General features: G+C 36.5%; 1 protein-coding gene across 1 annotated transcript; it reads right to left on the reverse strand.

Annotated features, from left to right (window-relative positions):
* Window positions 1–256: 256 nt before the first annotated feature.
* LOC113231839 lies at window positions 257–21,113 on the reverse strand. The gene is made up of 4 exons (XM_026466373.1): window positions 20,900–21,113; window positions 16,238–16,464; window positions 2,987–3,319; window positions 257–430 (listed from the first exon to the last, which is right to left on the reverse strand). Exons 1-4 carry the CDS (start codon window positions 21,111–21,113, stop codon window positions 257–259), a joined length of 948 nt encoding a protein of 315 aa, XP_026322158.1.
* Between the last annotated feature and the right edge of the window lie 5,629 nt (window positions 21,114–26,742).

Consider the following 26,742-nt stretch of genomic DNA (forward strand, 5'->3'; position numbering starts at 1 on the left):
GACCGTAGTTGTCCGAATAAAGAAATTTTATTATTATTATTATTATTATTATAGATGTTTTTCCTCTCAGCCTGTTGACTGGTTTTAACAGCATCTACGGACCGAAATCAAGTAAATGCTGTAGGGCTTGTATGTATATGGTGAGAGTGTACTAAGGTTCCACTTCGTTCTCTTCCATCTGCATGAACTTTCTCACTTTATTATTATTATTATTATTATTATTCAGGTTTCTACAATTTCAAACTAGCCGATCTTTTCATCCATGTATAAGTATTAAATTACGTACATCAATAATGTCTTGGGCGCAGTCTAGTCCTTGTTGGTCGCATATAACACTTAGAATTAAAGGTTTATAATCATTTCCCAGTAACTTCCTTAACATGAGTATTGTAGTTGGAGAGCGAACTGTATAAATACTTAAAACATCAAACTGAAATAAAGTAGTATATTTTATTTATGTATCACTATTATTTCGAATGTCGGTTTTAGACTATTTTTGTTATTACTTTTCTTTTTTTCATTTGTGTATGTGCAATATGTGTTTTAAACACGGGGCTTAGCAGCTAAAACTAATCTTAAAGTTCTTCAAACGTCACAGAACAAATTAATAAAAATACTATCTACTACCTTACCTCTAGTGCGCAAATGTACAAAAACACTAAATTAATGAATATTGATAAATCATATATATATATATATATATATTTTACATGCATACTAATTCGAAAAATATTATTAAAAAATATTCACACTGACATCAAATTCAAAACCAAAAATGAACATACGCAACGCAGGCAACTGCAAAATGCTAATAACATAATAATTACGGTCACCGCGAACAATCTATGGCAATTATAATTCTTTTGAGAAAATAAATTCTGTTGCGCCCTCAATTAATTACTATCTCGCAGTTTTTCCTGTAACCCATAGGTTGCCTGGAAGAGATTGCTATATAGCAATAAGGCCGCGTGTTGCACCTGTATTTTTTATTTTTTGTACTATTTTGTATTTGTCCCAGTGTGCAATAAAGATAATTTGTATTTGTATTTCATCATCATAACTTTAGAACTTGGTTTTGGTTTGTGTAGTTAACATCACTCTGTTATCTTCAAGCATCGAGTATATAACCAGAAATAGAAACGAAATGTTATTTAATTTGTTTGAAAACTATATCATCTATATCATTACTGTGACAACTGTGGTCCGATTGGCTAGCCCGAATTGGAAACAATTGACGGGTGTCGTCAATTGGTGTCGTCAACTGTTTCACTTCAAATCGACCAGTTAACTTGAGCTTTGCTATAATGGACGAAAATTGCAAAATTACATATTTAATATTTAATTACCGATGAAATATGATTCCGTTTGTTTTGTAATTAGATGTTATTCCCACACCACCGAATAGAACAGCAGGACATTGTTAGAGATATAATCTTTATTACAATAAATACAGAATATTTTTTGGAATATACGGAGATGTACACACAGGTCAGTAGTTGGCCTGTCTATATTTCAGTGCTAACGAGAGTTGATATTTATAAGAGCTATATAGATTTTAAGACTTTCGTGGTTATTCACTAAATGATTATCACTAGTATCAGGTTTCTTACCACGGTATGACTTCTTTTTATTTTCCCGATATTTCGGAACGGTTGCACGCTCCATGGTCACGTCTGTGTACAGAAAACCAACTCACACGGACAAATATTTACATGCCATTTCACATCATCACCCAAAAAACACCTACATTCGGTCGTCAGGTCATCAACCAATAGACCTTATGATCTTTGTGATTCACACCACCCACCACAGGAACAGGAGCACGTTAAGACGGTTTTGCGACAGAATGGATACAAAATAAAAACATTTAAACCAATACACAAAAGGAAGAAGCAAATTGACGTACACACAAAAGGAAGAAGCAAATTGACGTACAGAGACTACCAGTTTTTCTGCCCCATGTACAAAGGGTGACGGATAAAATAGCCAGGTCGCTAAGGAAGTTTTCCATAAAAACTGTTTTCACCCCCTTAACCAAAATAGGAAAAATGTTACGTTCACCAAAAGACCACCTTCCTTTACACACACGGGGTGTCTATAAAGTGAACTGCAGTTGTGGGAGCTCGTATATCGGTCAGACTAAACGAACAATTGTCGATCGTATGAAGGAACACATCCGAGCAGTAAAAAACAATGATGTACAGAAGTCGGCTATAGCACAACATCTCACACAGACTGACACTAACCACTGGATCGAGTTGCATAGCCCCCAGGTACTCTCGACAGAACGTCACTACATACCACGGTTGGTACGAGAAGCCATCGAGATCACGAAGTACAAAACATTTAACCGTGATGATGGTTTTAAACTGTCCAGTGCATGGAATCCGGACCTTAGTGCGTGCAGTAATAAAAACAAAAACACCTCGAGTTCAGTTTCGCGTGTGGATACAGTGAGTGTGGTTTGTGTGAAAAAAGTGAGTGACAAATGACAAATCGCGATGAAGGTAGTCGTCGACAGCGCAAGAGGGTAGACAGATATGTCTGCTCTTAAAGCTGTCATCTGCCGCCGTCCAGTCAACCCGTGACCATGGAGCGTGCAACCGTTCCGAAATATAGGGAAAATAAAAAGAAGTCATACCGTGGTAAGAAACCTGATACTAGTGATAATCATTTATAAGAGCTGTATCGCTAATGTGTTATCAGGAATAAATGGTCCTTATTTCGTCTCTATTTCTGGTTATATACTCGATGTCTTCAAGATACACTTAAAATCTAATAATATCTGCCAGACGGTTATCATGTTCTTCGTACCGATTTATATGAGAATCGAACTTCCCAATATGTACCAACACCAAAGGACTGAAATATACAATCTACAATTTGTAACCAATTACGTCCAAGTGTGCCTCTATTTGAAATTTTAAAACAAAAAGATCTTGACGTATGGAGTCGGGACAAAGCGTTATGGTATTTAAGTGCTTACACGATACTTTTGAGCGAATTTGATCAGATCCAAATCTCTCTTCATCAGAGAAGGTCGCCGATACATGACGCTGCGTAAGCATACATACTGGTGATCTTCAAATTCGCCTCCAATGGTTACTTTAAATTTGGCAGTATGTTTATCCATGAGCTCTTGGCAGTGTAGTACTATTCCGCAATACAAAGTCATTTCGACGCCCGGGGTGAAGTGTTTCAGGGTGTGCGTGTCATCGATATATATAAGAGAGCCTGAGCATTTGTTCCAGTACTGTACGTCACTTGTTACAGTCACTATACTGTTTTCTTTCATTATTACCGGTAAGTCTTTAATATTCTGAAAGACAATTAATTTAATTAAAAAATTAAGCGGAAATCAGTTAATAACGTCTATTGAATCAATTACGAGAATCTCCTTTCTGTGGTTTTTAAAACATTTGCAAAGTCAAAGATAAATAATCATTTATACAATAAGTAAACTTATTACACTTGAAAATGTCATTATTTACGCTATTGCTAGTTCACTACACTCTGAGAAGAACGAGCAGGGACTCTAGGGATTGCTCTTTTCAAATGAACTTAAATGCTATGGAATACTATAATATAATTGTGTGGAGTCAAGACTCATGTAGTTTTCCCATGCATCTTTATCTAATAAATATTGATACTAATATGGTGGCAAATCTTACCTTGATGTCGTGTGTAGATGGACAGTTGGTAACGTACTACGTGAAAACAGAGTGTGAATTGCATGTTTAAATAAAAGTGCGGCACGTGGCTAAAGTAGATCACCGCGTGCGCAGAATTATGCCGAAGAATGTAAGCTATACATGTTGACAACCCAAAAGAAAGAACAAAGGTAGTTAAAGTAATAAAAAATGATACCAAGGTAAAGATATGCCAGTACAAAGCAAAAAATTAATCATCGAAATTGAACGCAACGTAGTTTTCCGCTTTCGTAGCAGTGGTAGGTTGTGGGTGAGGGCGCACGACCCTTGAGTGCTGGCTCAGCCCGCTCTGTGCAGTTCGCTGTACACTGGGTCGCTGCAGTCCTATATCCTCGTAGTGCTCTTTATCTGCTGATGGCTAATTTTTGTTCCTGGTATAGTTGAGTAAACGGAACTTCTTGATGTTCCAGGTCGTAGCGATCAGAATTGTAGTTCCTAGAAGAATGTAGCAGACCACATACTGATGTATGATCATGGGAGGAAATCATCGCTGGGAGGACTTCATGTTCCTTTTGTAAAAGCAGTCGTCAGTCGATATCTTGTATCTCTTCCTCATACGTGTTATGTAAAATTTCCTGTGGAAGTTTGTGATGGGTTAAGTTCACGATCTTGTTTACTGTAGAGTTCAACAGTGGAATGTTAAATTTGTACTCCATCTTCATGTTAGTGTTGTACTCGTTGTGTGAATAGATGGTGAAGTCGGTGGATTGTAACACACATCCTTGTTTCAAGGTTATAATGGCTGACGTCGTTACAGTATACGAGGTGATGTCGTTATCACATATGGTGCGCAAAGTGCACGCTCCACAACAAACCAGCCAAGAGTTCGGTGTGTGTAACTCTATCAATGCATCATTGCATAACGTTTTCTTGACTTCACAGCACCAGAGCTGTGACTAAGTAGTTTAGTCTCGCACGGGGCATTCTTACTCTGCATGTTGAATACTGGAATGTTTTTGTTGCAGATGTAGTGATCTTGTTGCAGCACGGTGCACAGCTTGATTTCATTTTCAGACGGAGAGATGTAAGTGTTTTTCTGAAAATTAATCGCGATGTACTGCGACTGTAATTTTATGATGCTCATTTCGACTGTAATTTTATGGTGGCTCGCCGATTTGCTCGTTGTTCGGCTGAGGTAAAAGTAACTTTATTTAGAGCCTTTTGCACGACTCTATACACGAGCAGTTTGTGGGCCTCTTACACGCAAAAACAGTACAACGCCCTACGTGTGCAGTACAACAATGCTTTCAGGGTGCTATTGGGGCTGCCTCGCTTCTGCAGCGCACTGTGATTCCCCCATAGGCCATAAATCAAAAAAAATCATTGGCTTATCCCGGTTAGATCAACTCACTAAGTTAGTAACTAGTTAACAAGCTTCCAAAAACTATAAATATCAATGTAATTAGGTCACGTTATCATTCACTTTTGTGCATCGGAAGTGAGCGCATCGCGAGACTAATTATCACCACGTGTGAGTCATCGAAACTTAATCACTTTGTTTTTGAGTGTCACTATTCCAAATCAAGTGTTTACGTGTTGTGAAAGCATGGAGATCCAAGAGCATGGTATGTACTTTTATTATCAATTTTTTTTAATTTTTTTTATGCATACTTTTTTTTATATAATTTTTTTATTGAAGGCAGTTTTTTGGTGAAAATTTTTGGCATAACTTAATTTCCTTTAGACCTACAACTTTTGGCTGCGCTGAGCTGCACCTGAGGTATATGGTTTTTGAATAAGGAGTATGTCCTTATTAAGAGCTATAAGTTTCATTTGCATCTTGCTGCCTCTTCTTGGCTTAAAGGGGTGTCAAAGTATGCATGTCCATAGTATTGAATTTTTAATTTTTTTTTAAGTTCAGCTTTCATATTGTTTTAGGTACATTTTTCAAATGTTCTGTATCGAGGATGACAATTTTTGATATTTGGCACTCTAAAGTGGGTAATCCAAATGAAAAAATGCAACACGTCCTGAGCACTTTGACCGAAACATCATCCCTTTCTGACGACATCGAAAATATTGATTTAGAGACTTTAAGCCTTAAAATTAAGAATATTTGTAAACGAATTTCCCACTACTGGGCAAAGTCGAATCGTACTAGATCTAAATTCTTAGAAAAATATTCAGATTGGCTGCATGTCGTTGAAAATATTGATGTACAGCGAACTGAGTTACGTGTATCTCAGAGCTTTGACGAAGTTAAACCATCAACTTCTTTATCGCATGGCCGTCCGAGAATTAACTTTGACGACACCAGTAAACGTACAAAAAGGAGAAGATTGGCTAGTTTGTCTAACCAAGACCCTTCTCTTGTACAGTCATTGCTCAATGCGTCCGATAGCTTGTCTTGTCCTGAAATCGATTCTAGCGAAGTTTTATCGCTCATTGTTGAAGCTCAGTTAACTCGACATCAATATATATTAGTAAAGAAATTTATAGACAATAAGTTTTCAAAAACCATTTTCCCATCTTACCAAGCAAAGTGTCGTGGAATCTAAAAAACACTGTTATCCTTCAGATATTACTGTTACAGAATCATCCGCCGAAGTCGAACTTCAAAGTTTATTAGATCATACTGCCAATCGGATTCTCAAGTCTCAAAAAGATGTTTTGGATAGTGTACCTAATGAGTCTCTAGATAAGATATCTTTGATAGGGAAATGGGGTTTCGATGGCAGTACAGGGCATTCAGAATATAAACAGTGTTTTTCTGACTCCACTCTTGAAGACAGTAGCCTGTTTGTTACTTCGTATGTGCCACTTCAGCTTGTTTTGACAACAGATAACAAAGAAAATTCAGTAGTTTTGTGGAAAAATCCTCGTCCTTCATCAACTCGATACTGTCGTCCTATACGCCTCCGATATTTGAAGGAATCGACTGCAGTGTCAGTTGAGGAAGAAGCTCATTTTAAAGATAAAATAAGGAACTTACAGCCTACTGTTTTCAAGGAAGAAGATCGCGAATATCGCATTACTCATTGTTTGCAACTTACTATGGTAGATGGTAAAGTGTGTAATGCACTTAGTGGTGTTTCTTCATCAAAATGTTTTATTTGTAACGCCTTGCCCAGTGAAATGAACAAAATTGACGAATGTTTAAATAAGGAAGTCGATGAGAGTAAATATGAATTTGGTTTATCACCTCTTCACGCGTTAATACGTTTTTTTGAATATTTTGTTCATGTCGCGTACAAGTTAGATGTTAGGAAATGGCAAGCTAGGTCCGCTAATGACAATATGCTTGTTGCTGCAAAAAAATCATATGTTCAGACTCAATTTAGAGAAAGATTAGGGCTTATAGTGGATAAGCCTAAAAGTGGCGGAAGCGGAACATCAAACGATGGTAATACAGCCAGGCGGTTTTTCTCGAATTCAGAAATTTCCGCTGAAATTACTGGGATCAAGAAGGATCTCCTAGATCGTTGCTGGATCATCCTTCAATGTTTAAATTCGGGATATAATATTAATAAGACGAATTTCGAAGAGTTCGCTTTAGTGACGGCTCGGCAGTTAGTTGCCGAGTATCCGTGGTATAACATGCCTGCTTCCGTTCACAAAGTTCTAATTCATGGTGCTAATGTTATAGATTACGGTTTGTTGTCAATCGGAGAGTTGTCTGAAGAAGCAGCTGAAGCGACTAACAAATACATCAAGTCTTTTAGAAAAAATCATACGCGTAAAATGAGTCGCATTGTGACCAACACAGATTTAGTAAATAGGCTGCTTCTTCATTCAGATCCCTTCATAACAGGTCTACGAAAGTTACCTGTTAAAAAAAAAGGTGTACTGTCAAAAGCTGTATTAGACTTGTTATGTATTTAAAGTTAATATTGTTGAGATTTAATGTATTTTGGTATAATTTGTGTTTTGTTTGTATTTTGTAAAATGAACTTTTTTATGTATTTTTATTGTTTTAATTTATTCATTTGTGGTTATTGTTAATACAAATAATCATTATTTACACAGTTTTACCATTAAAAGTCGCAGTATAAAATGTTTTAGATACATCGTCTAAAAACAAAATTACTGCGAGACATTTTTACACCTAAATATTGTCAAATATTTTTTAAAATGTATAATTTTATTAATTTACGTTTACCTAATCATATTTTAACGTAATAAAATAAAAAAATAATAATAATTTCGGAGTTACGTATTTATGACCGCCTTAGTATGGAGCGTGAATCACCGTGCAGCGCCTCGGGGATGTTCGCGGATGCCAGAGTTGATTGTTTTTTCACAACTGTGAGGAAACGCTGTACATCCCTGGCACGTAGGGTGCGGGCCAGCACCAGTGGTATCCTGAGAGCATTTGCGGAGAGGTTTGATTGTCAGTATCTGAATCATTGTCATATGATCCATATACTGAAAATCAAGCCTCACTAAAGCTCTGTCAACCGCATATTATGTAAATGTTAATTAGCTTTAGGGGTGTATTATTAACTTTAGGATAAGAAAATGTAACTAACATTGACTATGATCCCAGTTGGTCGAAATAAAGATGTTTGAATTTGAATTTGAATTTCTATGTTGGTTTTCACAGGAAGAAAATCTTCATCCAAAGTAAGGGGTATGTGGACCTCGAATAAGAAGTAGTTACTGGTTATGCGAGCCTTCATATAGAGCAGCCTGTAGATATTCTCGATCTCGTCTCTAACATTTTTTACCGGCAATGTCAATATTTTCGGTAGTCTTCCAGATATGACATTCAACTGTTCCATCAAGTCAACAGGGGCCAACAAATGTACATCTATGTGTCCTTTGTATACATTAGTTAATGAATTATTTTAAGTTTTGAAGCAGTAGATAGGTTGCTAGAGATGACGAGTTGAAGTAGCTTGTAGCCATCATGATCTCTATAGTTGAGTCGATTTTAACTAGGTTCAAGTTAGTTTCGTTTATGAAGCTGTTGATTAAGTTAAGTTGTCGATTAATGTTGTATTCCGTTTCCTTTAGTACTTTGTTTTCTAACTCCACTATCGAAATTTGGTTCTTCATTAACTCCAGTAGGTAGTTCTCGTTTTTCTTTATTGCTTCAATATCTTGATGATATTTATCGGCAAATTGCTGGTCGAGTATACCGAAAAGGTTGTCGTAATGTATCCGACGCCGTTAACCAAACTACTCTTTTTGCGATAGGATTAGTGTTTGTGAGGTGCTAGTAAGATCGTGTTGTAGTGACGAAGTAGCTCCATTTCATGAGATAGTTGCTCTAGAGTTGTTTTGCAAAATTTAGGATCTGTTTTATTGCATATATATTTCAAATTGTGTAAATAGTCTTCAATTCGCTGTACGCCAATCCAGTAGTTAGTTAAATTGTAATACGTAAGTAATATCCAGTCATCGTGAATCATTTGCATATGGCCGAGTGAATCGTGATAAATAGGTCGGTCAGGGTCGAGGCTTGTAATATGAGCTTTCGATAACACGCCGCCGCTGTCGCTGCCCATGACACGTGGTCCCGTTGTCAGTGTAAACATTGTTATTAATGTTGTAAAGTTTTTATTTGCAGCTTTCTTTTTGATAATAAATGAAATAATGAAATGAAATTATATAGAATATTTGATGATAGCTTGTAGTTTAGTTGTCGGTGTGTTGCGTTGTGGTTTGGTCGGTGACGTATATTCGCCTCTTGCAGAGATTCAGCTTTCAGATGGAGCAGTGATACTTTCACGATGGGGCGTTTGATAACAAAGGCCATCGGAACCGGAATGGAGCTCTATAATACGCCCGATGGCTCATTTTCCGGGAGGTAAGTTATTCTTCTTCATCAGTACAATATCCCCTTCTTTGAAGTTTGTAGTTGTTTTGTTCCATTTGCTGCGACTTTGAAGTTGAGTTAAGTATTCGTTGGATCAGCATTTCCAAAATTGATGAAGCATTGTTTCAATTAATTGCCATCGTCGCCGTAAGTCAACGTGTCTGTCGTCCTTGTAATCAGAGAGGGGTAGTGACATCACGGGACAGCCAGTGAGAAAGTGTCCCGGTGTTAACTAGTTGTAAAATTCTTCCGGGTCTTCTGTTAGTGCACACAGAGGCCGTGAATTCATACATGCTTCGATTTTTATCAGCAGCGTTGAGAATTCTTCATATGTGAGTTTCTGATCACCGAGAACGCATCTCAGATGGTGTTTTAATGATCTTACAGCAGCCTCCCAGAGTTCACCTGCGCTCGGCCACGCAGGGGCGTTGAAGTGCTACTCAACTTCAAGTTTTCCGATCTCTGTGAAAAATTCAGGTGAAAGAATTTGTTTGAAGTGTTTAAATTCGTCCCGAAGCAACTTAGCAGCGCCAATAAAGTTACTGCCACAGTCGGAGTAGACCTGTTTTGGCGTGCCGTGCCGTGCGCATAAACGTTGGAAGGCAGCAATAAAACCTTCAGTGCTGAGGTCGGACACGAGCTCGATATGTACAGCCTTAGTTGCCATACATACGAAGATGGCGATGTATCCCTTTGACGTCTTAACACCCCGTCCTTTGTTAAGCTTGACTTCCACATGGCCAGTGAAGTCGACACCAGTATGCGCGAAAGGTCGCGATGGCGTAATCCTTTGCGGCGGCAAGTCGCTCATAAGTTGAAAAGAGTCAGGGGTTGTGACGGTGGCTCCGAATGCAGTAACGTAGTCTCGTCATGACCGCCCTGTTGCTGCCGATGATCCAGTAACGTTGTCTTATGTAGGCTAACGTTAGTTGAGCACCGCCGTGAAGAGTGGTAGTGTGCGCTTGTTCGATAAGTAGTTGAGTTAGTCGTCCATTTCTGGACAAAATTATAATTTTTTTTATTTCAAATGGCAAGTTCGAGTTATTTAGGCATCCGCCGACACGAATGATTCCCTTTTCATCCAGATACGGGTTTAGTTTGTAGATAGGACTTTTGATCGGCACATTTTCGTTTTTTAAAAGTAAATTGTATTCTAGTTCAAACTCGACGCGTTGCACATATTTTATTATTTGTTCATTGCGGCAGCCAGTTCACTTGCAGTGAGGAATTCGGTTTCAGGTTTCATGATATTGCGGACAATTGCACCGAAGCGTAGTATCCATGCGGTCACTTGTGTGACACGGGACAAAGACTGTTTATCAGTTCATTGATAAAATGTGATTCATTATCTATCAACAGGGTTGGCGCCGCCGATGTCTTGAGTCCAATATGAGTGGCGAGAAGACACGTAGTGAACCGTTTCCTTTTGTATAGTTTTAAGGAAATCCGGCCCTTTCCACCAAAGTTCGAAGTTGAGTAATTTAGTAGGATACAGTCCTCGGGATGCACAGTCCACAGGGTTTTGTTCTGACTTCACGTAATGCCAGTTGGCGGCCGGAATGACTTGTTTTATCTTAATGACCCTGTTAGTTACGTATTTCTTCTCCTTGCAGTCAGGCTATCACTACTTGGGAGTCGCTCCAAGCTTAAATAGTGATGTGAAATCCTTTGAAAGCTTCTACTGCTTTTTCAACTAGTTGCGATAGTAGTAGTGCTCCGCAAAGCTCCAATCTAGGCAGAGTTATATTCAGCGCTAAAGGTGCAACCCTGGTTTTGGCGGCGAGTAGAGTTGTAGTAGGTACGCCATTATCATTTATGTGACGCATGAGTATGCTTTTTCACTGGTGTCGCAAAAGCCCAGTAATTCAATGTTTTGTGGCGTCCCTCCAAGCCACCTGTTAAGTGTGATGGCCTTGATTTCAGGGAGTTTTAGACACTCTTTTTGTACATCGATCGGTAATGATTCGTCGCATGTTAGTTTGCTCATCCAGACCTTTTGAAATAATAGTTTTAGCAGTACAGTTACAGGTGCCAACCATCCTAGAGGGTCATATAGTTTAGAGATCTCCGATAGTAGGTGGCGCTTAGTTAATTGAAGTCTTGATTTTTCTTCTAACTCCCAGTTAAACGAGAACGTGTCGTCACTGGTGTTCCATCCGAGGCCGAGTGTCTTTTTAGTTTCCTCGTGTTTGAAGTCAAAAATCTGTTGAGTGGAAATTTGATCTTCTGATAAGTTTTCAAGTAACGCAGGATGATTCTCCGACCATTTACGTAATTTCATCCCCGCGCCGCGTAGTAACTCGATGAGTGAAGATTGAAGTTGTTTAGCTGCGTCGATAGTGCTGTGGCCACTGATTAAGTCATCAAAGTAAAATTCGTTTAGTAAAACGAGAGCAGTATCTGGATATTTGTGACCATCATCTATGACTAACTGTTTAAGTTTTCTCATAGGTAGTCATGGTGCACATTTCATTCCGTATGTAACGGTACAAAGTTGAAACTCTCTCGTTGTTGGTCGTGTGCGATCCATATACAACGATACATTTTTTCTATGTCCGCTGTGTATGCATATTTGTAAGTTCTCCATTTTAGTATAAGGGCCTGGACATCCTTCTGTAGGTTGGGTCCTTTTCTTGTAAGCTGTTGAGACTAAAGCCGCTGGTAGTTTTTTGAGAAGCATTAAAAATAGTCCGCAGTCTAGTTGTAGACGAATGTTCACGCAACACGCCAAGATGAGGTAGGTAGCACTCGGGCACATTACTGGTAACAGGATGCGCTGCTGTTGTCATATGTTGCAACTCGGTGTATTCTTTAATAACTTCGCGGTATATAAGTGCGAGGTTTTTGTTTTTGTTGAACCGTTTTTCTAGTTGTAAAAATTGTGAGACAGCAATAGATCGTCATTTTCCTATCTTTCAGTCTCCGGATAGTGTTTCTATTCCAGATATGGTCGCATGGAAACGTTTCCTGGGAAGTTGTAGTAATTGAGCGGCTTGTTCAGTAATCAGGTTGACTTGCGAGCCTTGGTCTAGTAGAGCGCGTAGAGTGACATATGTTCCGTTTGCAGACGTTATCTATATACGTTAGAATTTCCATTTCATTAGTAGCAAGATGACAGGAGCTCTGTTGTTGATGTGAAGTGGATGGTCGTGTTGACTGATTTTTTCACCATAGTTAGTAGTTGGGATAGGCGCAGGTTTCTTTACGGAATTGTGCAACAACGTGTGGTGTTTCATGTTATACTCTCCGCACGTTTTTGTACACGCATTCAGCATTGCCGTGACTGTAGAGGCAATTTTTGCACAAGTGTAATTTCGCAACAATGTTGTTTCGTTGCACCGAATCTAGTTCGATGAACTTTGGACAATGTCTTAACACGTGACTGCCATCACAGTGAGGGCACGGTCCAAACTGACTAATTGTAGTATGATATGTTTTTGTATAAGTTTTCTTCGGCTCGTAGTAATGTTTTATGGCAGGAAACTGTTTGTTCTAGGTTTTTAGCGGAGCGGCTTGTTTTTTTTTATTAGTTATTTCTTTCTTTTGATTTTTAATGCTTACGTATGCCATGAATTTACTTTCCAGGAAGAAAAGAAATTCGTTTAATTGCGGCAGCTCTGTGATCTTGAATTTAACTCCTTCATATAATCGGTGTACGTAGCGGTGTCGAGTTTCTGTGACATTAGATGTACGATAAGTGGGTCCCAAGTCGTAGTATTTATGCCGATATTTAACAGTCCATTCATACATTCCGTTATGACGTCATGAAATTTCTTGAGATTGTAGCTGTCTGGATGGTGTATGACTGGTAAGTTAAGCATAGTGTTGATGAAAGAAGTGAACTGAAGACGGTGGTTGTCGTAGCGCTGCGTTAGTATTTCCTAGCACGAGTTGTAGTTTTCAGCATTTATACCGAGGTGCTGTACCAATCTCTCAGCTTCACCATGCAGTTTTGTTTTGAGATGTTGCATCTTCTGGGCTTTGTTGATCATAGTGTTATTGTGGATCGTCTATACGAAGAGATCTTTGAAAGAAATTCATTTTGTATAACTTCCGGAAAATTCAGGGATCTCAAAGTTCGGTACTGATGATTGGTAATGTACAGTCGACCAAATTTGTTTATTTAAGCTTCGTCGCATTTCGTCGTACTTGTCTTCTATCGACTCAAACGTGTTGTAACATTGAACCCTGGAGCCTTTCAGTTTAGGCTCCAGTCCACAGTGTTGTTTATCGGTGATGTCCCATTTTGATTTCAAAATAGAAAGATGATCTTCTAGTTCCCATTTTTCCATTACAATTTTCAAGTCTATCTTAGACATAGCACGGTCAAGAGCCTTGAGGTTGCTCTCTTGTCGTTTGAGTAGTGTTTTCACTTGTTCGTCGGTGCTTTCTTCCGCTACTCCGCTTAAGTCGAAGTTTATAGTTTTTCGCCCGCATAATTGTAACAAGAGGAATTCCATATCCTTTTTTGTAGTTTTATACAGCTGCTTTGTTTTGCTAAAAATACCGTCGGTGAAATATTAGGCTTTTATCATTCATGATTTCAACGAGAGTAAAGTGTCGCTCCTGGAAGTCCTTCTATTGGCATTCGAGGGACTTGAGTCGAGTAGTTAGATATTCTTCAGTTATTCTTGCTTTACTATCTTTCTCATAGTTAGTACATAGCGACTTGATGTTGTTGAAACATTGCTCTTGCACTTTCAGTTCTTCCATGTTACCCATCCTTCATTGAAGTTGAAAAAAGTTGAGAAGTTTAGTAAATAGTTAAGTAGATAGCTTTGTTAGCTTGTAGATAGTAAGTTGTAGTTTTATCGGCTCGTAGAGTTGTTTAGTTAGGTGTAGTTTGTTGTTGCGTAGAGTTGTTAAGTAAGTGGTGGTGTGTTGTCTCATAGAGAACGTTGATAAATTAAGTACGTTGTACTTTTGTTGCCTCGTAGAGCAGCGTTGTTAAGTTGTAGTTTTCTTGACTCGTAGAGTTGTAAAGTAAGTTGTAGTTTGTTGCCTCGTAGAGCAGCGTGACACTAGTTCAATAAAATCACGAAGTTTCCGTAGATTTCTATTTCTCAGTGCAGTTGCACCTAATAACGCTATATGCGCCTTCTCAATACGACTGGTGAGACCCGCTTGTGAGAGGCCAGTCGTACTGATTCGCTAACGTCACTAGCACAACAACACTGGAAAATACTTGTTCCTCGAAGGACCAAAATGTATGGGCCACCCCACTCCATAAATGGATTGTAGTGGTAGTACGCAGAGAAAGACTTGCAAAGACAATGGTAAAAGTATATTGTACGTAAAAATACTATTTTCAAATAAAATACTTTTAATGCAAGTTTTAAACTTAGGAAATGATAACCTTAATATATACTCAGGAATGTAATTGTAAAAACGTATACAGTTCCCCATAAAATAATAGTTTACCTTGGTTAAACGAAGTCTACTACTACTAGTCTAGACTTAAATCTAAGGTTAATATTATGGATACCTTCTTTCTTAACAAAATTATGTACATTTTTACGGGCATACAAAATATTTGAGTAAATGTACTGTGATGTCACAGTCATGATACCAGTCTCCTCAAAAAATTGTCTTTGGGTGACACCCGAGAACCTAAACGATGCACAGAACGAATCACTCTTGCAGAAGGAAAGTAGTAACCGGGGTTATACTATCGTCACACTTCCAATATTATCATCATTGTCGTCGTTGCCGTCATTTCCGTCAATACGTCCTACAGTTGGCGATGGGTCCCCCTCTCTTTCCCTGGTCTCCAAGGAGAAAGTTTAGGCGACTAACCATCTTTGATTCGCAGATTTCATCACGATTTTTTCCTCACCCTTAGTTAGAGGTTTTACTTTTAAACATTCACAAATCTCGAATATCAAATTAATATATTACGCAATGCGCTGGTGAATCTTCTTTTATTTCAGAAAAGTGGTTGCTTAAGCTTATGATTTTATCCATCTTCCAGAAAAAGGAGGAGGTTCTCAATTCGACTGCATTTTTTATTTTGTATGTATGTATGTAACTTCGGCATTTGTTAACCGATTTCGATGATTCTTTTTTGTTGGGAAGAGGGTACCGAGTACTGGTCCCATTAAAATTTGAAATATTCCACCTCTAAGGGTGGCAAACTAGAGGACGAATCCGGCTTCGCGGACTTTCCGGTGACCGATTTCGATAAAAAACTTAGATGTAATTCCAAGAACTTTTGACGTCAATTTTTTTTTATAAAAACTTGCCTTATTTAAATTTTACTTAATTTCAATATTTTCAATAAATGGGTTCCATACCCACACACGAAAAACCTTGTACAGTTTAGATTTATTATTAGTTTGTAGGCGGAGGAAAATACTTACTTACTTTGACCTACGTCATTGGATACCCATTTGGGATAAGAGTATATGTTAGATAATAACGAAAAATTATCATTTATATTTTATTTACATTTAAATTTAAATTTTGTTGTACATTAATTAGTCCCGCAGACTTCATTTTTGCACCACGGCTAGGGTTGGCTGGAAGAGATCTCTTATAGAGATAAGCTCACCTTTGTATATGTCCATTGTAACGTGTGTTTCATGTGTCTTTTCTTTGTACAATAAAGAATATATATAAAAAAAGATTTCCAAATCTCTTAAAAATCATTAGAGGAGACTTCTAGACATGTCTTATGATGAGCTCCGCAGTCGCCATCTACTACTACATCTACTACTATAGTACTGTCGTTAAGGATATGAGAAAAAGTGTATCGTTCTTATCTAACCTCATCTATGTAGCCTGTTCTGATCGTAGCGTTGGGCAAATCCAAACACTTGGCTAGTGGCCAAGCACTGGTGCCATATTTCTCACACATCCATGCCTCAGCATGTTCTAGGCATTCAAGTAATTTTATTTGATGACTTCTTGATATCATAGTCATTCTAAATCTGATTATTGAGAGGCCCATGTCAACAAGAGATCGAATGTCGACGTCTGTTAAAATAGTTTCGTCTGCAAACAATTCAATAACAACAATTTTACAACGTTGTGCTTGGACAACCTTTAATCAAATTGCCAACGTTCTTGCTAACAAACATAATATTGTCTATTGGCTTTATATACGAATCGACTGAGTTTTTTGAGTAAGTATATTATAAAGGTTACAGATTTTAATTGTAATGAAAAGAAAATACTTCGTTGTATCAAATTTAGAAAGTAATAAGGTAAATGTACCAATCTTTGACACTGATACATTGACTTACAATTATATGGACGTCGGGTCCGCGCTAAAAAGTGTCCGCACTTGTAAGGCGCTAAAATCGTATACAGAGCGCGACACTCCGCTTTAGTCTTCATTTGTTCTACTGACAGCGCGATACTGCGATGACATTACAATTTAAATTTCGAATAGGTTGACTTGGGACATTTTTTTCGTGGTTTTTGTATTAGACCCGTCGTCCATTTATTTGTAAGTCAATGCACTGATATGATACTTCTGCATTTTTTTTTTGAAAAAAATAAGAAAACATGTATTGATATACAAAACCGTGTCAAATGTACTAGTAATGGCATATAATAAATTCCGTTTAGAAGCTTTCTTCGATTCACTCAAGCGAACAGGTGATCGGAGTTGAAGGTGCGTTGGTGCTCTTATAAAAATTGTTAAGACTTTGAGTAGTTTGTGTGCATTTATTAGCTAGAATTTTATTAATTATCGGTAAGTGTTTATTAATACTCTTAGATAAATAAACAATTTGTTTTATGTGTATTTATTGATACACGTGATATATAGTATATTGTTTATAGTTTATTTTAGAGGCCTGTCAAATACTGGTGCAAAATTTGAACGTTTAGTAGTAGTTGACACCCATGTCAGGCACTCGTATAACCGCTCACGCGATGCGCTCCTCCTACCGCAAAATGGCGGCTATTTGGTTTCGCAAATTAGAAAAGGATTCAATTTAAATACAAGTTTTATAAATAAAAATTATTATTCCGCATTGCTTACATCTCAAATAAAATGCAGTAATACACCGCAAATCCTGCACTTAAAAAGCACTAATGAAATGTTTGGTGTAATTGGATAAATATGATAATATTCCGTTTGAGTGGTTCTAACGTTTACCATGAAATTACTTCTTAAAGTATAGTTTATAAACATTTATATTCAGGGTAAACTTAAAAAACGCTACTTACGGTATGTTTTCAATAAATAAACACCGAAATCACCAGCCCAAACAATAACACACACGATTGTCGTGACGTATTTTTGAAGTTGATAATTTTTTTTAAAAGACACATCCAGGCATTAAAAACTTTATGGTTTGCTAGAGTAGTTACCGAAATAGCAATTAATATTAGTTATTTTACCTGTTATAACTTCGATATCTAATAAATCAGTATAAAATCATCACCGGCACCTCTGGGTGTGGTATGCGTCTACATGTATCGCGTGAGCGGTTATATGAATATTTTATAAGACTGAATTTCGACCATTTGGTATGGACGGAGAACGTAGGTTCGGATCACTCTGTTAGTGACAAGTTTCTATGGGTAGTTTGAGTAGTGTTTGATATGGGTGTCAAAGACTGTTATACTATGCGGACCCAATGCTTGACAGTAGTATATTGAGGTATTAAACCCCAAGCAGCACACCCATATCTAAATATATACTATAAGATATCTATTAGAATTTAATTCGATTGAATATTTTAAGAGTTCAAATTCCCTCAAGATATCTCGAAGAAGGTTTCTAGATAATTTAAAGTAAAAGTGGGCACAACTTTGTTAGTAGATCACAAGAGTGCTTTGAGAAAATGAGCTTTGCTATCTGTAGGTAGTGTTAAGAGTGATTCTTATCTTTTTTCTCAAGTAACCCTAGAATAAACCCTAGAATGCTACAAAACCATTTGTAGACAGTTTTTATTTAGTCATGTAGACAGTTTTTAGATAATTTATAGTCTATGATAGTTTTCTTAGTAATGCTATTTTAAAAGCAAAATACTGAAGCGTTACAAACATAGGACGCAATTCTCTTAATACTAATAGATTTCAAGTTTAATGGCTTACAAAATATAAACTATATAAATTGCAACATGGCGAAATTAGATATAATATTTCTGACTTTTTCGCGCAATGTTTAATCGGTTAGAAAGCGCGAATTGATGTGTGACTTTAAATACATTGTGTAAAGTGATGTAAATTCTGTCATGAAAGTAATGCGCTCGCTAAATTTTAAATATTTATGTATAAAATATAAACTTAATAAAAATACAGTTATCGATTTTCGGTTTTAAATATTTATAGAAGCTTAAATATACAAAATAACTCACAAAACAAACCATTTCCAAGAAGTTCTAGGTTTCTTCAAGCTAATTTCTGCTTAGATTTACTTTTTAAAAAGAAAATAGTTTTTTCTCGGCTACTTCAGTCATTATTTAAAAATAAAAATGGCGATAAGAATTTAAAGCTTTTTCAAAACACTGTTGGGAGCATTTTGTCTATAGCTTTATCTATAGAAACACTTTAAAATACGAAAAGATTATTTTTACTTGCTTTAGTGTAGTTGATCTTGTAGAAGAATATAAACTCCTATGAAACTTTTATGATTGTCTACAAAACGCGATGTTTCTAAGCGATTTTTTCTTTTGACAGTATTACAAAACCTTTATAAAAGTTATAGGGAATAGTGAGCGTATTATGCAATAAGAAACTTTTCAAAATACTAGGCTTAAAAATTGAAAAAATCCAATTTGTCGCAAAAAAACGTTATTCTGTATAATTATATGGAATGTGTTATATATGACTAGAAAGGTGGATAAATTCCCTATATAAGGAATATTTTAATGACATATCTAACTTATGTTGAAGAAATAAAATTTTCATTACAAAATTGAGGTTATTTCTTCACGCCAACCACATTTCACACAATGATTTCACTGTATTCTATTGATAGACGGCACAATACATATACACAACATTGAAGTACAGTAGTTTACGCCCTCATTTATCTACGCCTCAATTGTTTTTAAAACTTCTTATTCATTTGTCAATAAACATGACCGGCCATGACCGGCTTGCGCGCGAAATACGACTATTGTATCCAGAATTGCCAATTTGTGGGGAATTCCCCAAATTGTGGGGAATTTCACCTAGATTGGGGATTTTGTGGGGATTTGCGCTATGTGAGGAAAATGTGGGGATTCTAACATTTTATCATTTTGTTATAAATTAAAAAAATGGTAAAATCTGAAAGAAAAAAAATGAAAAAAATTGCTGATGCATCGCTAGTTTGATCGTTACTGTTAAAAACATTGTGATGGATTATATCGACGTGTTTTTCAACATCGCACATCCCTCGTATACAAGCAGCTTAAATAGAATTATTATTAGAGCACTTGGTTCTGAAGTGTAAAATTACCAGTCGGTGCGTGTTGAGTTCGCGATTCTTTCTCCCGCTTAGGCCGGTCCCCGGTATGAAGCAAAACGAAATCAGCTATTGATAAACAAAGCCGAGCAGTTGGAACTTTAAATACTAAATATAGGTCGAAACTCATAGATTATTTCTAACATTAACATAGCACAACAAATAATCAATTTGATTAATTATGTGAGACAAAGAAAAATGATTGTTTTTTGAAAGACTGATTACAGATTAATGTTGAATCTAATTAATAAATAAATGATCTAAAGGTCATCTAATTTTAAAATTAGTTTTACACTTTACATTCTGTTTACATTCACAGCAAACGTAATAGATTATTACACTTTTTACAGATTGGGACACTAGAACGTAACTAGTGTCAATTATTGGTTAGAGGTATTGTGCAATGAGAAAATGCCACTAAAGGTGTGACATTATTCGGAAGGTCGTGTATTGAAGCCGTCTGATAAACAGAGTCTAGAGGGATTCCTATCGCTGCAAGATGAAAATATTTTTTATGTTATTTAAAACAATATGCGTTATGACCGTGTGACATTTAAGCTTATTTTTTATTAATTTTTATAAAAGCATCTCGTTTGACTTAGTTATTTATTATTTTATTAGTTTATTGTTATAACGCAATAAATCCAGTCAAATAACTATGAAATCTTAACATAACGTCCTGTCAAATACTGGTCCTCTGATCTTATTTTACTTTACTTTAGGACATTAGACACTGGTACAATTTTAGAGGTTGCGGAAAACTGGAATATTTTAATAATGCTTATAATTTTATTGTTTCTAGAAGATTTACATTCCTAGGTAGTCAGTTACTGTTTTGGCAAAATACGTGATTTTTTGTCAAAAATCGTCAATTACTGCGAAATTTACCTTATTCAGTTTTAGAAAATATTTATGTAATTATCAAAGCTACGACTAAGCGACGGACACATACCAAAAACACGTAGCATTATTTCTTATATAGAATTGTGTGATAGAATCACATCGTCAAAATTAACTTACTGGCAGTGACAACTATTGGTGTAATCCTGAACGGTTTAATTTTCTTATCGCTAAATCCTTCAGAGCAGACTTCTGTCACATGGTGATTGTCTTGCTGTGTAATAGCAGTGGTGCCCTTTAAAGAGCCTCTTCGATACAAATTGATATCCGATTTGGTTTTAGTTATTTCAGAATGAAGGTCGCGTGTTGAATATTTGAGATTCTGTTTCTTCATTGCGCAGTAAGATTATTTTAAATATATTGTGTTTAACAAGTCTGAAAAAGATGATGAGATTATGCAGAATGCATGTGCGTTTAGTGTAGTTTCCGTCGTACCGAACGATGTACAGACGGCATCATATAGAGCTGCACATTGACGGATCTTGTTCCGTTACACTAGGGGCGATATCTGAACTAAACTCCTGCGCCCTTAGATACCAGACCCTCTAAATATCATTTGATTCAGAGTAGATCAGTGTAAAGAAAAGGTATTAAACAAACTTCAACCTTTATCCAGTGATTCGTAAAATTCATTAATGTTGATATGGCTTCCTTATTGCACCATTCGCCGTTAACGAATGACGTTTTGAAAAACTATAGAAATCAATTTGATCTTTAATATTATTACTCAAAAATACAAATTTCAACCAAAAAGCTAGAATTCCCTAAGCCTTTCTGTTGAATGCGTATGAAGACTCAAAATTAAAAGGTATCAGGTATGTTAGTGCGTTGCCTAGTAGTTGAAGGTCTTTGGTTGTACCTGTGAATCGAGGAAAACCTGACAAAACCAGTAGTAGTGAACATGCCGACCGGTTACTTAGACAAGATAAAAGGTACGGTAAACATGGAGTCGTACAAGAGGAGGAAAAGGCTGTACAACTGAGAGCTTTGGGCGAGATACTACATCGATAAAATCCGCTCCCTCATATACAAACCAAGATATTCTTTTAAGCACTTTCGTACTAGCTTTCCAAGCATCAATAGATAAATATGAAGTGACGATGAAGCAAGTAACTGGCTTGATCACTAATAATGATTAAAATGGAAGGACGAACAACGTACCTTCATCAGAATAGGAATGCAATGCCTTTTGTCAATGAAGCGTAAAAAGGCAAACAAATCCAAAAAAGTAGAATAAAATATAGAAATCAAACAATAAACATCACAAAGTCATAAATTGTTTCCGTAAATAACATTACTCTTTGAACAAATAAAATCAATATTCAAACAAATTACATAAAACATGAAGTAATTGACGGAAACTGTCAAAATGACGTGTAGTACTTTTATCTATGAAAGACGCTTAGACTGTTCTTTACCATCCTATATGGAAAGACGTAGCAGTAGAGCTTTTTGTGAGCTTTTGAGTTCATCGACTTATTGCCACCGTACCATTGACTTACAATTATATGGACGTCGGGTCCGCGCTAAAAAGTGTCCGAACTTATAGGGCGTTAAAGTCATATACAGAGCGTCATTCACGCTTTAGTCTTCGTTTGTTCGACTGACAGCGAAGCAAGCAAAATTAGACAGTACTGCGATGACATTACAATTTAAATTCAACGTTTTAGTTTTTTCATATTCCTTTACATGTCACTACGTTTAAATAGGTTGATTTGGGACATTTTTTTCGTGGTTTTTGTATTAGACCCGTCGTCCATTTATTTGTAAGCCAATGCACCGTACCTATTTCTGCGATGACAGTAATGTGCAAGCTTCTTGGTGAGAACTGAAAATACAGGCATAAGGGACTTGTCAATTTTATGTCTCGGAGTGACGAGTGCAGTGCTCTGAGTGGCACTGTAGCTGGAGAGGCGTGTCGCCAACCACCACCACCATTCTGATATTAATAAACATATTGTTTTCGAATTTTGTACATTTGGGATTTAATCATTTTTATGACAGTGCCGTGGTGCAAGCGAAGGTTGTCGGGGTTACAAGTGCACCGTGGTAGTATAAGATGGAAATGTTTGAGCTGTTGGTAGATGACTGATTCTAGTACAGCCGGGAAACTCATTTATACACATCTCGTTGTGCGTCTTTATGCTACCTTATACTGCTTCATATTTTTTTAGGAAAAACATTGACTTACAAATAAATGGACGACGGGTCTAATACACAAACCACGAAAAAAATGTCTCAAGTCAACCTATTTAAACGTAGTGACATGTAAAGGTATATGAAAAAGCTAAAACGTTGAATTTAAATTGTAATGTCATCGCAGTACTGTCTAACTTTGTTTGCTTCGCTGTCAGTCGAACAAACGAAGACTACAGCGTGAATGACGCTCTGTATACGATTTTAACGCCCTATAAGTTCGGACACTTTTTAGCGCGGACCCGACGTCCATATAATTGTAAGTCAATGAGGAAAAAGGTGAAATTACAGGGTCTTAGGACTCGTCAATTTATATCAGAAGCTGTCTTTGCGATTTAAAGCTCTGACTGGCAGTGTAACTGCCACCAACTGTATGGACAGGCGTGTCGCTTACTACGAGGCGCGCGACTCGTTCGGCCCGTCACTGCCATCTGAGCACTAATCGAGTCAGCTGCTATTTCTCTATGCGTTTGTTACAAAATTGTATATTGTATGTTAGATTCATAGATAGATTAAAAACTTTATTCACTTCTATGACAACTTATTTACTAAAATCAACTAAAACTAAGATTATAATAACTATATTAAACCACTTAAAAATAATAACGAATTTGCTTGGCGCTACGTCGGAAAAGTCGTTAAATATCACAGACCACATAAATTAAATATCAAATACAAAGTTCTGCAAGAAGCACATAGAAAAATTCGTAAGGTCCGCTTCCGTGGCTTAGTTATCAAGACGCTGTGCCAACTAAGCCACGGAACGAACTAGTAGTTGGTTCGAATCCAGTCGTTTTTAATTTTTTTCTTAGTGTTCGATCTTTGTATTAATAATTATTACAAAGTAGTGGAGTAATTTTACAAAAATAATTGAATATCATGAGGTCAAATATCGTGGCATTCAATAAACTTAAAAATTACAATAATAACAGAAAATGATGGCGAAAGCTGACCCAAAATCAACAAAGAGCCGTTCATGGACTTTGCTAATAAAAAATAATTTTACGTTTTAGTTTGTGCCTAGTTATCAATATATTTTTGTATATTTTTAGAAGCCGGGAATAAAGAAATTACAAAACAATGTCTTCAGAATAGATAACATAACGCAATAGATAACGCGACCATAGATTAGATAACGTTATTGTACGTACGTTACATTTTAAACACGATTGATATTTACCTACCTAAAGTATTGGTTATTTTATAGTACACACATAAAACATTAAAGCTATAAAATTCCTAATCAAATAATCAATCAAAGAATAATGATATAAAGTAAAAAATAAAACACAATGTGACAAAAATATTTAGACAATATTTAAATGAGAGATACGAAAGTTAGCAAAGAAACGTTTTGACAAGAATGAATGAAAGAATAATTTTTATTAATTTCCATTGCGACAGAACACGTTAACATTGTATTAATTTCATATTCAGTAAGTTCTTTATTATTTTTAGCAACAAACTGAAAACTTGTACTCTGCGACTACGAACAAACATGTGAAGCAAAATATAGGACAATGTTATAAGCATAACCTCTATCAACTTTACAACGCCAGCTTTTACGGATTGTACTCAATTAGCTTTTTTGATACTTTGATTATGAATCACAAGTATTAGGTCTCTTTAATGCACGTCGTCAAAAACACTGGGTCATAAAATACACGGGGTGTCGCCATCCAAATAAAAGAAGGAACATACAATTTTCCACAGAACTAAATAAAGTAAATAATTGTTGAAAGTACCAGTTATATAGACTGGACATACCCATTTCTTTATCAATGCGTTTTTACTGTTTACTTTCTAAACACACCAAGATATAGTTTGTCTCATATTTATATAAATACTTAATAGGAAATGGTAATTTGTCGCCAATATATTCAAATTTCTATAAATAATACGCATATTTAAATATAATCAGTTCCGAAAACTCGCGGGATTTGTAGAAATGAATGTCCACATTATTGTTTAATTTAGCTAAATTAACTCCCTCGATCATGAGCCTCAATTCAGATCACTGGTCATTACCAGCATAAACTTAAATAGGTAATGAAATGATAAATAACAGAAGAAATGTTTTCGAATAATTATATTAGTTTTAATTTTTATTGTCAATCTTGTAACTAAGAATTATGCCAGTACGTTCTTAGTTTATGGATAGAACAAGCTTGTAAGTTGAAGTCGAACAGGAAAAATAAACTGTTAGGGAGCATGTCGCCGACACGAGCTAACTGAGCAACCACGGCGCCCTTGTTTGTCCATTAGCCGCGGTCTCTGTAAATACACGAGAAGAAATGACGGCACATTTGTATTATTTCTTAGTAACATATGTTATTTCCAAAGTATACATTCGAAGGAGATACAAAATTATCACTTATTAACGCGAATGTATCTTATAAATGCGGTCGACGCCATTGCACTGTACAGGGTGGCCCGAAAATGATGGTCAAAACGAAATGAGGAGGTAAAGTTGGGTATTTTCAATCGATTTGACTACAATTTTGTGGTCTGGAATTTACGAATTAAAAGTTATTCAACATGTGTTTTTTGGGAAAATCACTAAGTGCATCCCTAAAAAAAATCACAAACAAATTTAATATCCACGAGAACTTTTGAAGTGATTTTTTTAAATTTATCATCATGGGTCGGTATCATAACGACTATACGTAGGGCGCACTATAAGTTTCCGGAATGAATAAGAAAAAAATATTATAAATGGTCAGAAATTAATTTATTATTTCTCAAAATTTTCTCCGTGAGCGTTAATGCACTTTTCATACGAATGAACCAATATGTTGAAAACATTTATGCCACTCCTCCGTGATAATATCTGAAACATATTTTTCGTACTCTTCGACAGCCTCTTCAGGCGATGAAAATCGTTGACCGCATAACTGGTTCTTAATTTTTGGAAATAAATAAAAGTCACAAGGTGCCAGGTCGCGACTATACGCGGGATGACCCAAAAGGTCAACGTTGTTCACCTTCAAAAATTCGTTTCTCTGTCGTTATCGTGGTGCAAGATGATACGGTGTTTACGGTTATTTTTACGGAGTTTGTCAATAACTACCGACAAACAAATGGTCGTGTATCAATCATTATTCACGGTACAACGATTTTCCAAAGCAACAGTAGCCACGTGTTTAGTTTTATTAAAAAAAGAAACAATCATCCGCTTAGAGGCACTTTGCACGCGCGCCACTTTGATTGATTTCGGCTCGTCTCGCAAGACCCATACGCTCGATTGCTGCTTAGTTTTGGGATCATAACTATAAATCCATGATTCGTCACCTGTTACTATGTCCCACACCAAATTTGATGCCCCTTTGTTGAATCTGGTAAGTATGGCATTCCACCAAGTGACGCGATCTGTTTTTTGAGTTTCAGTCAAATTGTGTGGGATCCACCGAGAGTACAACTTTTTCACACCCAAATGTTTGTGTAGTATTGATTATATTTGACTCATGCCTATGCCTAAAGATGCGAGAATCTCATGGTATGTCACATGCCTGTCTGTTTTGATCATACGACGCATCGATGTTTTTGTTGTTCGCAGCTGTGGACGGGCAACCATCACGAAATTCGTCACTGAGATTCACACGACCGCGTTTGAATTCTGCAAACCAGCTATAAATAGTCGTCTTGCATGGTGCTTCATCGCCAAAAGCAGTTTGAAGCCAAGCGAAGTTCCGCTGAGCTGTTAAATTACATTTAAAGTCGTAGAAAATCATACTACGAAAATTTTCACGAGTTAAATCCATGGTGGT

The sequence above is a fragment of the Hyposmocoma kahamanoa genome, unplaced genomic scaffold, assembly GCF_003589595.1.
Source record: "Hyposmocoma kahamanoa isolate Upper Pololo Valley unplaced genomic scaffold, ASM358959v1 66, whole genome shotgun sequence".
In the NCBI taxonomy this organism is placed as follows: Eukaryota; Metazoa; Arthropoda; class Insecta; order Lepidoptera; family Cosmopterigidae; genus Hyposmocoma; species Hyposmocoma kahamanoa.